General features: G+C 48.8%; 3 protein-coding genes across 4 annotated transcripts; all 3 read right to left on the bottom strand.

Moving 5' to 3' along the window:
* Positions 1 to 202: 202 nt before the first annotated feature.
* On the bottom strand, positions 203 to 3,671 carry LOC148411111 (uncharacterized). The gene is made up of 4 exons (XM_088437980.1): positions 3,360 to 3,671; positions 2,512 to 2,753; positions 1,892 to 2,299; positions 203 to 1,425 (listed from the first exon to the last, which is right to left on the bottom strand). Exons 1-4 carry the CDS (start codon positions 3,520 to 3,522, stop codon positions 382 to 384), a joined length of 1,857 nt encoding a protein of 618 aa, XP_088294106.1. The 5' UTR covers positions 3,523 to 3,671; the 3' UTR covers positions 203 to 381.
* Positions 3,672 to 3,824: 153 nt separating this feature from the next.
* Positions 3,825 to 7,669, bottom strand: LOC148411110 (somatostatin receptor type 5-like). Its single transcript, XM_088437981.1, has 5 exons — positions 7,532 to 7,669; positions 7,387 to 7,431; positions 7,170 to 7,287; positions 6,008 to 6,680; positions 3,825 to 5,681 (listed from the first exon to the last, which is right to left on the bottom strand). The coding sequence occupies exons 4-5, from the start codon at positions 6,677 to 6,679 to the stop codon at positions 5,061 to 5,063; spliced, it is 1,293 nt and encodes a 430-aa protein (XP_088294107.1). The 5' UTR covers position 6,680; positions 7,170 to 7,287; positions 7,387 to 7,431; positions 7,532 to 7,669; the 3' UTR covers positions 3,825 to 5,060.
* Positions 7,670 to 10,874: 3,205 nt separating this feature from the next.
* Positions 10,875 to 14,283, bottom strand: grap2a (GRB2 related adaptor protein 2a). 2 transcript variants are annotated; one of them, XM_088437982.1, is made up of 8 exons: positions 13,966 to 13,993; positions 13,707 to 13,825; positions 12,767 to 12,858; positions 12,603 to 12,694; positions 12,415 to 12,534; positions 12,138 to 12,324; positions 11,441 to 11,551; positions 10,875 to 11,117 (listed from the first exon to the last, which is right to left on the bottom strand). In XM_088437982.1, exons 3-8 carry the CDS (start codon positions 12,842 to 12,844, stop codon positions 10,932 to 10,934), a joined length of 774 nt encoding a protein of 257 aa, XP_088294108.1. In that variant the 5' UTR covers positions 12,845 to 12,858; positions 13,707 to 13,825; positions 13,966 to 13,993; the 3' UTR covers positions 10,875 to 10,931. The 2 variants fall into 2 exon arrangements, with proteins under 2 accessions (XP_088294108.1, XP_088294110.1); XM_088437984.1 differs by having other exon boundaries at positions 10,875 to 11,114; positions 13,707 to 14,283.

Genomic DNA, 14,283 nt, shown 5'->3' with positions numbered 1-14,283 from the left:
ACCTTAGAAAACAATTCAGCACTTAGTCGTTAACGCATGACTGACTAGTTTTGTCACTCGTAGTAACGAGTGTAACTACTTGTTCTAACAGGACAAGATCAGTAATTAGTTATGCTCATAGGTTTGCATAAAATGATTATTAGATAATAGAAAAAAGTCCACCGGTTTCAGTAAATGTTTATTCAAATAAGTTGACTAAACGTAGTAGCAGTGTTTTAAAGCAAAATTCACACACACATTCTCTTTGGTGATGACAAGCGGGTGGGTTTTTATTTTTGGAAAAGAAAGTTTTTAGGCAAAATCGGCTGATTTCATTTGATGGTCTGAGGAACGGCAATGTTCTTGTGCCAAATACGGGAGCGGGCCTACCAAACGTCGGCGTCAAGAAGGTTGGTCGTGGCACTTGACGTGCAGCCTGAGGTTGGCCGGGCGGAAGAAAGTCTTGCCGCACAGGTGGCATGCGTGCGGCCTGTCGCCGGCGTGCACGCGCTGGTGCTTGCTGAGGGACGAGCGGTCGGCGAAGCGGCGCGCGCACACGGCGCAGGCGTAGGGCTTCTCGCCGGTGTGCGTGCGCATGTGACGCGTCATGTTGTGCTGGCAGTTGAAGGCCTTGCCGCACTGGGCGCAGCGGAAGGGTTTCTCGCCCGTGTGCACGCGCATGTGCGTGTCCAGGTCGCGGCGGCCGTCGAAGCACTTGCCGCACACCTGGCACACTTTGCCGTTCCTGTGCGTGGCCAGGTGCTCCGCCATGCGCTCGGGCGATTCGGCGTGGACGCCGCAGACGCCGCAGTCGGCCGGGTGGCCGGCCGAGTGGTTGACCAGAGCCACCAGCGAGTGGAACATGCGTCCGCACGCCACGCAGATGACGCGGCTCTTCTTGGGGGAGCGGAGGTCGCGCGGGGTCGGGGCGGCCGCTTCCCCGTCGGCCGGCGCCGCCCGGTGCGTGAGCTGGTGCCGGGCCTTGGCCGAGCGGTCGTTGAAGAGCTTGCCGCAGTGCTGGCAGGCGTAGGGCTGCTCGCCCGTGTGCGTGCGCATGTGTCGCCGCATGTTGTGCCGGCAGTTGAAGGCCTTGCCGCAGTCGGCGCACGCGAAGGGCTTCTCGCCCGTGTGCACGCGCATGTGCGTGTCCAGGTCGCGGGCGCCGTCGAAGCGCTTGCCGCACACCTCGCAGGCTTTGCCGCTGTCGTGCGTGCGCAGGTGCGCCGGCATGTCGTCGGCGCGGGCGCCGCACACGCCGCAGTCGGCGGCGTGCTCGCCGGCGTGGTTGACCAGCGCCACCGTCGAATGGAAGTCTTTGCCGCACACGGCGCACGCGGCGCGACCTCTGGTTCGCTTGAGGGTCGCGCCGTCGGCCGCCGCCGCGCTCTCGTGGATCAGTAAGTGGCGCTTCCGGGTGGAGTGGTCGCTGAATTGCTGGCCGCAGACCTTCGGAAAGCCAGCGGGAGGATTTAGGCCACATTTTCGGGACTGTAAATCACATTTAGAATCCTCGTATTTTCCCAGTAAGTAAATAGGTTTTTTTGAGGGCCGATACAGAAAAGAATTTGTGTCATTGCAGACAGAAATAGTCCAGCGCCTGACGAACGATGGATCTTTCAATCAAATGTCACCCTCTAGTGGTGGCGGAAGGTTGGGCAGAAATACACCGACCAATTCAATTTCGTCCGGCTTGACAAAACGGACTGACGATGACTCAAAGGGGGCGGGGCTTCGACGAACGTCGGACCGGCGCAAAACAGTAAGTTGCCCACCTCTGCTGATAACCAAAATTTCGAGCTGATAAGGGAAAGCCAAGTTGACATAAAGAAGCCTTAAACCCAGTTCAAAGAATACTTGCATGATATTCTGTAAAAACATTTGGGTACCGACTGGGCCAGACGGGCAAACGTACCTGGCAGGCGTAGGGTTTCTCGCCCGTGTGGCGGCGCATGTGTCGGGTCAGGTTGTGCTCGCAGTTGAAGGCCTTGCCGCACTGGGCGCAGGCGAAGGGCTTCTCGCCCGTGTGCACGCGGGCGTGCATCTCCAGGGCCTTGGCCGTGCCGAAGCCCTTGCCGCACACTTGGCACACGCTGCCCCGCATGTGGGTGCGCAGGTGGCGCCGGAAGCTCTCGTCCGAGTCCAGGCCCTGGCCGCACACGCCGCAAACGTCTTTGGGGTGGGCCTCGCAGTGATTGGCCAGCGAGATGACGGCGTGGAAGCTCCTGCCGCAAACTTTGCAGTCAAAGGTGGCCTTGGCCTTCCGCGCCGTTTTCTTCTTGGGCTCGGCGCTCTCGTCGGGACGCCACTCCTCGTCGCTGTCCTGCACAAGGCAAATTGCCATACCGTATTACCCGTTACTCTGCGAGACTTTTCGAGGAACCCTGTCATGAACCCTATTCAGCAAATAGAAACATTTTTTAGGGGTGGGCGAGCGCCGATACCGAGCCATGAGACAAGATCGATACGCGGCCGTATTTCAAGGGATCGGTAATCGGTACAAATGTTTTTTGGGAGTTTCGCGGTCCCGCCTACCTGGCCCGGCGAGTTCGGCGAAGGCGGTTTGGCGTTGTCGCTGTCGCCTTCGGACACCACTTCCTCCTGACACGCCAGCTGGCCGCCATCGCGGAGGCACGCCTCGTCCGCCCGCCGCTCTTGGGCGGCACCCGCTTGAGCGGTGGGATCCTGCTCCAGCGGCGCTTTCCAGTCTCGATCGGACGCCTCGCCTTCGCCCACGTCGTCGTCGGGCCGGGCGGACACGGGCGGCTGCGCTCCATCTTCACCGCAAGATACGCCAAAACTCATTTTATTATTTATGTTTATACCGCACTCGTGTTTTTTTTTAAACCCGTTCGTTGAATGTTATTTTTCGTGAAATTGAAGGATAAAATTTGAAAGAACGATTTTAAATTCCATCGCTTTAATGGGAAAAGGAACATTCAATTTATTATCAAAACAGATGTCATTTGTTTGATATTTGATGAATTGTCAATTTATTCATTGCGGCACCTCTGCTTCGCAACCATAGGATGAATTTGACATAGCATAAATGAACTATTTATGCAGCTACCCATACCAAAATCATCTTAATGATGCATGGTCAAATACGGATGCAAAAACTAAATAAACAAGTACAAACAAACATTTCTTTGGTTCCAGATTTACTGGTACCGTTCATTATTAGACTGATATTATAGACAATGAATATTATGACAATAAAGCTTCGTCTTGTGTTCTTTTAGCGTCTACCTGGCCAGGCGCCGTACGCGACTCACTAGCGCCCTCCTTTGTCCGGGAAGCACAGGTGCAAACAAAACCCAGTGAAGTCGTCGAATCGCATTACCAAAAGTTTGACGGCTCGGACTTTTTAACCGGAAACGAACCTTTGCGATGTTGGCATCTTTGGTGGCGTTCGAGCTCAAGTCTGGAGCGCAGCAGCTCGTCCTCGAGCCCGACGATGGTGCCTTTAACCGCCTGAAAAATTTCCTCGGCGGCCGCGCGCAGGCACTCGTTGACGGCCGCTTGGAGCTGCTGGAAGCTCGACATGACGCTGGAGGACACTCGGACGGCGGCGCCCGCAAAAGGCGTTGGCGAAAAAAATGCAGCTTTGGAGAAAGCCAGACGCCCAAATATCGATTGTGAACAGGGGGATTCACTTCCTGTGTGCTCTTCTTCGTCTGCCGCAGAGCAGCGCGCTGCGTGCCGGCAATTGCGATGCTGCTCTCAGCTGGACATTCATGGAACTACAAGCAAATTGAACGTTTATCGTCTTTATTCATGACGTATTTTAGGGAACGTTGTAAAGTAATCAATTACTTCATGTGATTAAACACTAAAATTATGGACTGCATTGTGTCATTACAAACAAAAAGAATTGTCCGAAGTACTAAATTATGGAAGTAATCACCGCTGTAATCAATTATTTGCAAGTTAGTTCAGGTTCTAGGGTAATTGATTTGGCAAAAAAAATACTTTAGTACTTAATTGATTACTTTGGTACTTTTGGTGCTGACGTATGGTCAAAAGTCATTGATAAGGTAATAGACATTACTGTATTTAAAGTAACTGATTACTCTTGTACTTTTTTCAACGATTATTAGCAGGAACGACTTTACTTCCGCTTTTGAAGTTTGTTTGGGTTCTAAAGTAATTGATTGGGTACTAGAAGTCACTTTATCTACTAAAAAAACTGTGATTGAAAGACAGGACTGAAAAAAAACCCTGTAATATTACATCTTTGGTTTTGAATGAGTGAATAAAATCGCACAATCCACACAGCAATTTTGCACTACAGAGTCCCGTACCGCTTTAATTGTTTCGACGGTTGATCTTGTCCATCCATCTGTTTGTTTCTATCAAGAAACATTCCAAAACGCAACAAATTGCCTCCTGTGCAGCTGGGATGAGCTCGGAGAAGCAATGGGATTTCCTGCCAAGGTTTCCGACTTAATCAACACTTGACACTTGGAGTGGCGAGCCACTTGTCAGACTGCGGCAGTAATCAAGACGCACGCACTTGGAATAATTCATTACGAGAGGAGCGCAGGCGCGCATATTATTTTGTCAGCGAGTGAGTCAGACGCAAAAGCCGTGAGTCACTCAGAGGTCGCCGTCGCCACGATGTACAAGAAATCGCATTTCACAGACGTATGCCACGAATCTCACAGGACGCACGAAAAAACGAAAACACTGTTGCAAATTATTTTCCATTGTTCTTCAATGGAAGTCATTTGATACGGTGCTAAAGCGGTCAGTCGTTTTCCCTTTTGCGGGGATTTATTTTTGTGTAGAACGATGAGCGGTATCAGTAATTGGTATCGGTGACTACGCAGGAGGACTTGCACTGATACGCGCGATAAAAGAATGATTTTTTTTCTTTTCGAGCTATATTTTTCCCCATTTACCGAAAATAAAAATCAGCTCTAAATCTCGTTTTTTAGGCCCCTTGACTAGCGATAAACGGTGACCGATGAACAATGTGAGGTATGAAGTAGACGCTCAGAGGACACTCGGACGAAGGACAGGGCGGTCGCCACCCGATGTCCGTGGAGTCCCAACGGATGGGTCGTCAGCCAACGTTCACATTACAAGTTGATGATTTCCAAAGAGGCGCGGCGCTCCGCGTTGTCGCCAGGGATGTTTTTGGCGCTCCCGTTTGCGTCGCTTCCCAGCAAAGGTTCCGCCGGAGACGCCTCGCAGGTCTCCGCTTCCGGTCCCCGGGGATCCGGCTCGGGCGGCCCCCGATCCGGATTCCGCGCCGGGCGTCCGTTTTGCCCCATCCTGAAAATCCGCGTCATTTCCGAGACGTCGTCGTCTTGGCGGAGTCCCCGCCTCAGGCTCTCCCGGGGCACCAACGCCCGTCTGGCGCCCTCCAGCGGAGGAGGGTCCCGGGCGTCCCGGTGGTCCACCTTGCGGGTGTCTCGGCAGAGAGCTTTGCGAAAGCCCCGCTTGAAGTTGTCGGACATGAATCCGTAGACCACGGGGTTGGCGCAGCTGTTGGCGTAGCCCAGGACCACCACAAAGTAGTAGAGGCCCTGGTAGTCGGACGGCAGCGCCACCAGCAGGTTGAGCACGTTCAGCGCGTAGAAGGGCAACCAGCACACCACGAAGACGGCCACCACGATCACCACCATGCGCGTCACCTTGCGCTCGGACTTGCGGCGCTTGGCCGAAACGGCGTGGACCTTCTTGGCCGAGCTGCGCACCTTCCAATGACAAATTAGAACAATTGCCGTTTTGGAACATTTTGGGAAAAAAAAACACTTGGAAAATGATGGGGCTCCTACGCCATCTACTGGTGACTGTGCATCAGTAAAGTTGCAAAGCGGAGTAGATTCGAAAGGATCGAAAAACGCAATACACGCGCGTATTAGTCAGCGGCAGCGAGAGAGTTGCAGCGAGGTCGTGGAACTGGAAAAGCGGACAAAGCATACGCGTTCACGCCCACGGCGGCGCAAACGCCCTTTCGAGAAATGACCCGCGGAGAGATGGGACGCCCGGACGGTCAAAAAGCGCGAGACGATGAAGTAACCTTGAAGAGGATGAGCAGGTAGCAGAGGCAAATGATGAGCAGCGGGCACAGGAAGCCCACGGTGGAGGTGTAGACGATGAAGGCGGCCCGCCACACCTTGGCCGGCGCCGGCCACAGGATGTTGCAGGTGCCGCCCGTCTTGTGGATGTTGGCGAAGACCACCACGGGCAGGACCACCAGGAAGGAGAGGGCCCAGACGGTGGCGTTGACGGCCCGGGCCACGCGGGGGCGGCGCCAGCGGGCGGCCCGGGCCGGGTGCCCCACCGCCAGGTAGCGGTCCACGCTCATCACCGTCAGGCAGAAGATGCTGGTGAACTGGTTGATGGAGTCCACCGTCATCACCAGCCGGCACATGAAGGAGCCGAAGGGCCAGGCCTGCAGCGAGTTCTGCGCCGCCAGGAAGGGCAGGCCCAGCATGAAGAGCTCGTCGGCCACCGCCAGGTTCAGGATGTACATGTTGGTGGCCGACTCCATCTTGGAGTGGCGCAGCGCGATGTGGATCACCAGCGTGTTGCCGCCCAGGCCCATGGCGCACACCGCCCCGTAGATCAGCGGGATCAGGACCCCCGCGGCGCCGGGGCCCCAGCCGGCCTCGGCCGCCGTGCCGTTGCTGACGTTGGCGGGGAGGGGGGCCGGCTCCTGGAACCACGGGGCGCTGCCGTTCTCCGCCATGCTGCCGTGACCGCAAAATAAAAACAAAAAAAAACCCGGACAAAGGGGCTTGCTCGCATCTGGATGAATGCCAGAATGTCACAGGCTTGTTTGGCCTTTGTCCTAAAGGTCGGAGGACTTAAAAGCTCGGGGGAGGGGCCGCAAGCGCGCGTACGCAAACGCGCGCGACATCACCCGCCTCGGATTTCCGACTCTTACCTTTTAAAAATTGATATTTATCACTTTGTGTGTAATTTCATACAATTTTCACGCAAATTATTATATTCGTAAACATTTACACATATGCACATACTGTGCATATATACACCTTTGTAGTGAATATCGAAATGTGATGCGTTTTCACAAAACCGGTCCTACGTTAGCAAAAATGAAAATAAAATAACTCTACGTTTAGGGAATTTTATCAATGTGTTCATTTTTTTCCGTAAAAATTGCATTTTTGTACCTTCCTAAAAATGGACATATAAATGGACATATACATAGAGCTTACCTTGACGCGAGTCGCAGGTTTGCTGGCGCCTGTCCCAGCTGTCCTCGGGTAGCGGGCGGGAGACACCCTCAACTGGTCCCCAGCCAATCACGGGGCGTATACGGAGTGTCCAATATACCTGCCGTGCACGTTTTGGGAATGCGGGAGGAAACCGGAGAAAAGCCACGCGCGCACGGGGAGAACACGCGTGAATATTACCCCGGCGCCGTTGACCTACCTGCGGCGTATCGCTCGGAATCTTACATCAGACTCGGTCACCAATCTGGCAAACGATAAGGAAGATGCGGCTATCGCGAGCGAATAAAGTCTGTCCCCGTTTGTTTTGTGTCTCCGGCGGCCCGAGCAGAAACGGGTCCCCCTACCTTTGCACTTGGTCCCCGTCTCGCCTTCACATCGGCGCCGAACGGCAGCGCCGCCCAGCTTGGGTCGCTTCGCCAGCGGGACCTTCATCATCGTCGTCGTCGTCATCGGCGGCGGCGTGAGAGGAGCGCTTCTCCGCTTGTAACTAGGAGACAGCTAGTCAAGTGGGAGGTGTCAGGATTCCGTTCCGTGCGTGTGTGTGTGTGTGTGTGAGTCCCAAGGGAGGCTGCGCTGAGTGGACCTTCTGGCCAGAAGAAATGTCCAATAGTCATTGAGTCATTTCCATTTGCAAACGGATCATGCAAAATGTGTTTTCTTTTTTCTTTACACACTCAGGAAACATCAACAGTACTCCATTTTTTTTTTGATGCATCTACAGAGGTGTCAAACTCATTTTAGTTTGCAAATTTAAAAATGCAATCCCAAGTGGTCCGGACCAATAAAATCATGGTATATATTTTTAAAACAACAACTTCAAATCTATTATTGGATTCTAATACTGTCCGACATCACTATTAAACATAAAATATGAACATTTCTACTCATCAAATTCATTCCAATCCAAGTTTTTCATATATTTAAACAAATTCAGCTCATTTTTAGAATTTACAAAAGCGGACCGGATTAAATCCTTTAACGTGCCAGAACCGGCACACGGGCCATATGTTGGACACCACCGATCTAGAAGGTATTGACGGCGCTCCACATTTTCGTGGAGTCCAAAACGCATAACAACAACCTGAAGAACGGCAGAAATACAATGTATTTATTGCCGATTGTAGAGAATAACGGGGTGTGTAGACTTTTTATGAGCAGCATATATTGTCAGGGTGGTATTTTACCTCATGTCATTTTTGATGCGATTTCTGATTGATTGACTCGCATGATGACGTCACACACATGGAGGCAAAGGATGAGCACGAGCATCTTGGCCAGGTGCTCAACCTGCTGGAGATTGGACAACCTTTGCCTTGGTTAGGTTAAATTCAATCTCAACCTTTTTCAAGTTCTTGAGTACTTAGTTCAACTTTTTATGAGTTTATAGTGGCAAGGAGACAGTTTGGTATGAATAAATATCACCCATTTTTTTTTACATGAGCCTTGAGAAAAATTGCAATAGAGCTTCGGAATCGAGGCTGTTCAAGGGCGTATACGAATCACAATAAGTCACTTTATCAAAGATGATGACAATGTGCAGAACTAACAAATGAAGAATAAATGAAAGGAATTCAAGGCAGGAGTAACTTGTTGAAATAATGTCAAGTAGCTTGATACGTGTTAGTTAAGGAGGCATTGTACAAAAGTTATTCAATAAAATACTAACGACGCTGGAAAGTTAAGTTTTGCTATGAAATATAATTCTAAGCAGCCACTGTGTTGTGGCTAATGTGTTCCTTAGCACAATTGCTAGCACGACTAATGTTAAATGGTAGCATGTTTGTCACAAACAAAAAATATTAGAATGGCTTAAATATCGACAGCAGTGGCTAACATGCTAACATTCAATTGGGGTCAATGATATCTATCAGTCAGGAAAAAGTTATTTAGCAGTCAGTGTGGCTAGCGGCTAATGTGTTTCTTGGCACAATTGCTAGCATGACTAATGTTAAGCATTAGCATGTTTGTCACCATAGCTGAAAAAAAAAAATCTTTTTAGCACCCAAAAGCGTATGGATAAAATACTGGCTGGAATATTGACAACAGTGGCTAACATGCTAACATTCATTTGGGAACCAAAGTTTTTTGTTTGAGACCGTTCAATGGCATATTTATGTCAGGAATATGTTTGTTAGCAAAGTCAGGTCACGTGGCTAGTAGCAAACACGTTGCTTAGCACAAATGCTAGCATTACTATTCATGTTTGTCACCATAGCTAAAAATATAAACATTTGTTAGCATTCAAAATAGCATGGCTAAAGTACTGGCTGGCATATTGACATGAGTGGCTAACACGACTGCTAACATTCTCGTGAGATTTGAAAATGGCACAAAGTGATCTGTTGCCGCGGCCGACACGATGCGATTAGCGTCTCGGGGCTCATTAAGCACGTTTTCTTTCGAAGGCCTCGGATGACGACGGCGCCGCTCGATAGCCGAGCAGTACGGCCGATCCATAGCTCGTTTGCCGAGTGTTTTGTTACTGCTTAGCATTTCTCAAAGAGGCCGTCGCTAATAGCGTCAAAGGTTAGAAAAAGAAAAAAAAAGAGCTTTGCGGAAAATAATTGGCCTCGCCGCTCTTACGTAAAGTCTTTTGTTTGTCAAAAAGCGTCTCTGGACGGCAAACGTCCTTCCTTGAGCGTTTTGTCTGACAAGGTTATGCCATTGTGGCGGCCTGGTAACCACGGCGACGGAAGCGCAGGTTGAACGGCGAGACCTTGGGCGCTTTTCCGGAGCATCCAGAAAGGAACTTTCTTCGTTTGAGAAACAAAACGTGTGACATCATCCATCGGATTCAATTGCTTCCGATTGCGACTGTGTTTTTAAAACGATGACGCCGGGACAGGAAGTTGAATAAGTTCGCCGTAAGCCAAGATCTTCACAAGATCATATGTGAAGACGGTGATGATGAAGGTCGCCTGACCGCGCTCTGCAGCGAGCGAGTCAAAGAGGCAAACAAACCACTTCCTGTTTGATCAAAGTGGAGCAGCGGCGGCAACGCGCGGCCTCAATCTGCCGCTTCGTCAAATCGTGATCCGGACCTTTCCATTTGGAGAAAAACACTTCAAAGGAAACAATTTCGCAACACAATTGACAGCGCCACCAAAGGCGATTTTTTTAAAGCGCAGTACGGCGTTCCCTTGCCATATCGCAATCCAGTTTTTTGAATAAGTCAACATGACTCCGGGTCAAATTGACCCAGGATGTCATTACTAATCCAGAGAAACAAACGTAACACATTGCCTTTGTTATTTTTTAGTTGGTTTCCCATCAAAATACAGTTTTTGATACATTTGGATAATTACACAAAAGCCCGGGTCAAATTGACCCAGGATGTGACCCAGAGAAACTATTGCAACACACAGCTAAGTATTCCCTTTGTGGGTGTGTATCGTCTTTGTTACTTTGTGAGCAGGTTTCCACACAAAAAAATGGACTTTTCGACAATTTTGGAGAATTAAACACACCTCCGGGTCATATTGACCCTGAGACATTATTGCTGTTTTTGAGAAATGAACATATTTTACAGTTTAAAAACAAGATTTGGGATTTGGATTGTACGCGTCTAGGTGACAAAAATGCCCCGGGTCAAAGTGACCCAAGGACGTTGTTGTTTCCTTTTTTTTCAAATTTCCCCAAATTTGAAGCTATTCAAGAGTTAAAGCAAAACATGATTTCACCAAAATGAAATGTTGTACCTTTTATTTCGCAAAACTTGCGCCGTAGCAAATAAGTCTTTCCAGGTCATACTGGTTTGGTGTAATTTGCCGGGAAAAGTCCTTTCCTGCCGCCGCAGCGCCCCGCCCACCAGGCGGGGTCAGAGGCGTCGCTGATGCTGATGATGTCGCCGGCGCAGAAGCTCAACTCGTCGTCTTCTTCCGCGGTGAAGTCGTACAGGGCCAAAACCTGTTGCGGCGCCGTCGCCCTCTGCTGGACAAAACGTAGCATGTCGCTATACTAACGGAGTAGTGGTCATCAACCACTAATCGACGATCAAATGACTCGGCAAGTATTTTTTATAATCGAGGAATCTTTCAGTGACAATATTAGACTTAAAATTGTCCTCGTCCAACTTTGACAATCTATAGCAAAACACATTTTGAGAGACCTTTCAATACTAGCTTTATGCTAAGATATAATGTGAAACGACTTAGACGGGCTAACAAAATTAGCATCAACGCTACAACGACATTGAAATTCACACTTAAATGGTATCATTAAAGGAACAGTATCCAACAATATGGGGCGGCTACCGTGTGGCCGGGCTGCGGTTGGTCGACCGCCCGTCGTGCGGCAACGGAGGACATATTGGCCGCCATGATGTCGGCCAGGCATTGCTGTTCGACTAAACTTCCTCTTTTCACCTGCAGGGGGCGAAACAAAAGCTAGCAGGAGACCTAGCATTTTAATACAGTTCAACGGACACCGAATTCAACTGTTCTTCACTTTTTTTAACTTATAATTTTTCATTGTGCTTCTCAAAGTTCTCACAGAAAGTTTCCGCGTCAAGGTTCCGAGCTGGAACCTTCCCGCTGCGAGGCACACCGCGCTAACCGCATGCTCCGCTGTGAGGCGTGATTTCGTTGAAGGTTAGAACCTTGCTCACTTCCTGTTCAGCTCAGAGGAAACGTTTGCAAAACCAACCTAAAACAAAGCTCACGTTTGGACTGGAAACTTGTGGCCACTTCGAGTGCCTCATTGTCGCGAGCGTGCAAACATCACGCAGGGAAAAATGCAAGCTTGATGTTTTTAATCATTCTTCTTGCTAACTCATTCACTGCCAAAGACGTATTTTTACGGATTTTTTTTTTAAGGAGTCCAGACATTCAATACCAGATATTTTGTGTGTGTGTGTTAGGTGTGTACTACATGAGTTGAAATTCTACTCTGAGGATTGTCAAATTTACCAGACAGAATGATTTTTCGTCCACAGGGAATTGAAGGTTTTACCGATTGGGCGGCGTGCGCCGTTCTGGCGGCGGTGTAGTCGTTGAGGAAGATGCTGGTGGTCTTGGAGATGGAGGTGGTCCTGTAGAAGTCCACCAGCTTGTTGAGGGACGCAAACTTCTCGTCCCACAGGAAGTAGTGACCTTGCGTGTCGCGGATGACCTTGAAGTGCTGCACGTCGTATTCGTGCCTGCGCCCGGGTCAAAGGTCAGCAAGCAACACAACAGGAACGTCGCGCTAACGTCCGCCAGCTAGCGGGACAGGTTTTGTTTTTACTAACTTGACAGAGATGGAGAAGTTCCCGGGCGAACTCTGACATCCTCGGATGATGAAGTCCCCGACGTTCTTGGCGCCGAGGATTTGCTCGGCCGCGCCGCGAGTGGCGTTCTCCTGGAACCACCTGCATACATCCGCGCGTCACCAAACGAGAAGATGACGTGGATGACATCACGTGTGGGCGGGGCTTACTCGGCCGCGGTTACTTCCACATAGTTCTTGGGAACGAAACCTTCGTGGCTGTCGATTTCGGCTTTGTACCACTCGCCGTGCGTGCTTAAAATCTGATGGCAAAAAAAAAAAAAAAAAAGATTTTTGGGATGAAAAGTTGCTTGGGGAACCTGACGGTTTTTCACCTTGACCACGTCGCCTTTGTTAAAGTTGAGCTCGCCAGCCACCGTCGCCCTGAAGTCGTACTTTCCTCTCGCCTCCATGTCAGCAAACACCACTTGGATAGACAGATTACAAAATTATCGAGGTTATCAAATTTAATTTGTATTATTGTATTTGAAGAATTTTTTATTTTATTTTTATCATGTATTAAATTTTGCTTCTTATATTTAAAATATGCATACCTACATTAAAAAAAAAGTTTTTTATTGTGCGATTATGGTAAAAATAATGTCAGGAAAAATAGCGAGGTAAACCTAAAATACAAACAAGGATTATCATAAAAGAAAATCCGCGACAGTGCGACTGCAACAACAAAACCGCGATGTAGCGAGGGAACACTGTAAACCTCAACAGCGAACATCCGTTGAAGATTTTACTTTCATTTTGCCGTCTTTCGCGTAGTCAAATCATGTCTGTAGCTTTATGTATACTTGAACGACTAATCAGTATTTTTCGCACATGTTTTGTGTCCACAAAAGTGGTTGAAAATAAAAAAGGATGCAACATTAGTGTTGGTTAACTCTAGGTGTCACGTGATGGTGAAGCGCGCCTCCTAAAGCTACAACTCAACTAAAAATTAATGGAAAATTCCACCAATGGCGGGAAGAAATTGAAAATATCCATCACTATTATAACAATGCTTGGCGTCTTAAAAAAAAAAATAATATAAACATGTTGAATGATAAAGTGGTGTAATGTTTTCGAAATTTGAATAACCGTCAAGTGAAAGTGAAATTTAACAACGAAATGACTAACTAAATAAAGTTTTAGCAGGCCAAAAGTCATCTTAAATGGTGTCAAAATCATCATCATTAAGGCACGAGCTCGTTTCAAAGGAAAAATAAATCACATGAGCGATTTTCATACTTTTATAAATGACGTAAATAATGTATAAGATTTTACCTTTCGAGGTTTTGCTTCAACTTGTGTGAAGTTTACTCCATGGAAACGCAAACCCAAAAGTAAACCGTTATTTTCCTTTTCCTTCCGCGTCACGTGCAGCCGAGCCGCCACGAGGAGCCCTCAGAGAATAAAACAGTTGAGCATTAAATCTTGTCATTGACAAAACTAACAAAAACAAAAAAGCGACAATTATTCGGACGGCACAACGGCGGGGGCATCGGAAAAAAACTCAGGCTCTCAAATGAACACGCTCTCGCACCTGCTTTCTTAGGCCAGCTAGTCACTTCCTGTTTTCAAAATAACACTAGGCCCATGGCGCTTCCGTTAAGTTGCCTTGTTATTAAAAATAAAGCAATTAAATTATTTGGAATGGCTTAATGACAGTATGCAGTTGTAGATTTGTATACGAACACAAAGACTCTTTATTTTTTTACGATTTCTTCTAAAACCCCTATTTATAAATTAGATGCTTCACTACAACTAGCCGCTAGGGGGCGACCAAACTCTTGGAATGTTTTCGTTGGATTGGCGCAGGAAGTCGTCAAGGCGACTTCCCGTGGGCACAGCTGTGGTCAGT

Source organism: Hippichthys cyanospilos, chromosome 16 (genome assembly GCF_059441005.1).
Source record: "Hippichthys cyanospilos isolate Australia breed blue-spotted pipefish chromosome 16, RoL_Hcya_1.0, whole genome shotgun sequence".
In the NCBI taxonomy this organism is placed as follows: domain Eukaryota; kingdom Metazoa; phylum Chordata; class Actinopteri; order Syngnathiformes; family Syngnathidae; genus Hippichthys; species Hippichthys cyanospilos.
This window is presented reverse-complemented; position numbering and strand designations above follow the sequence as displayed.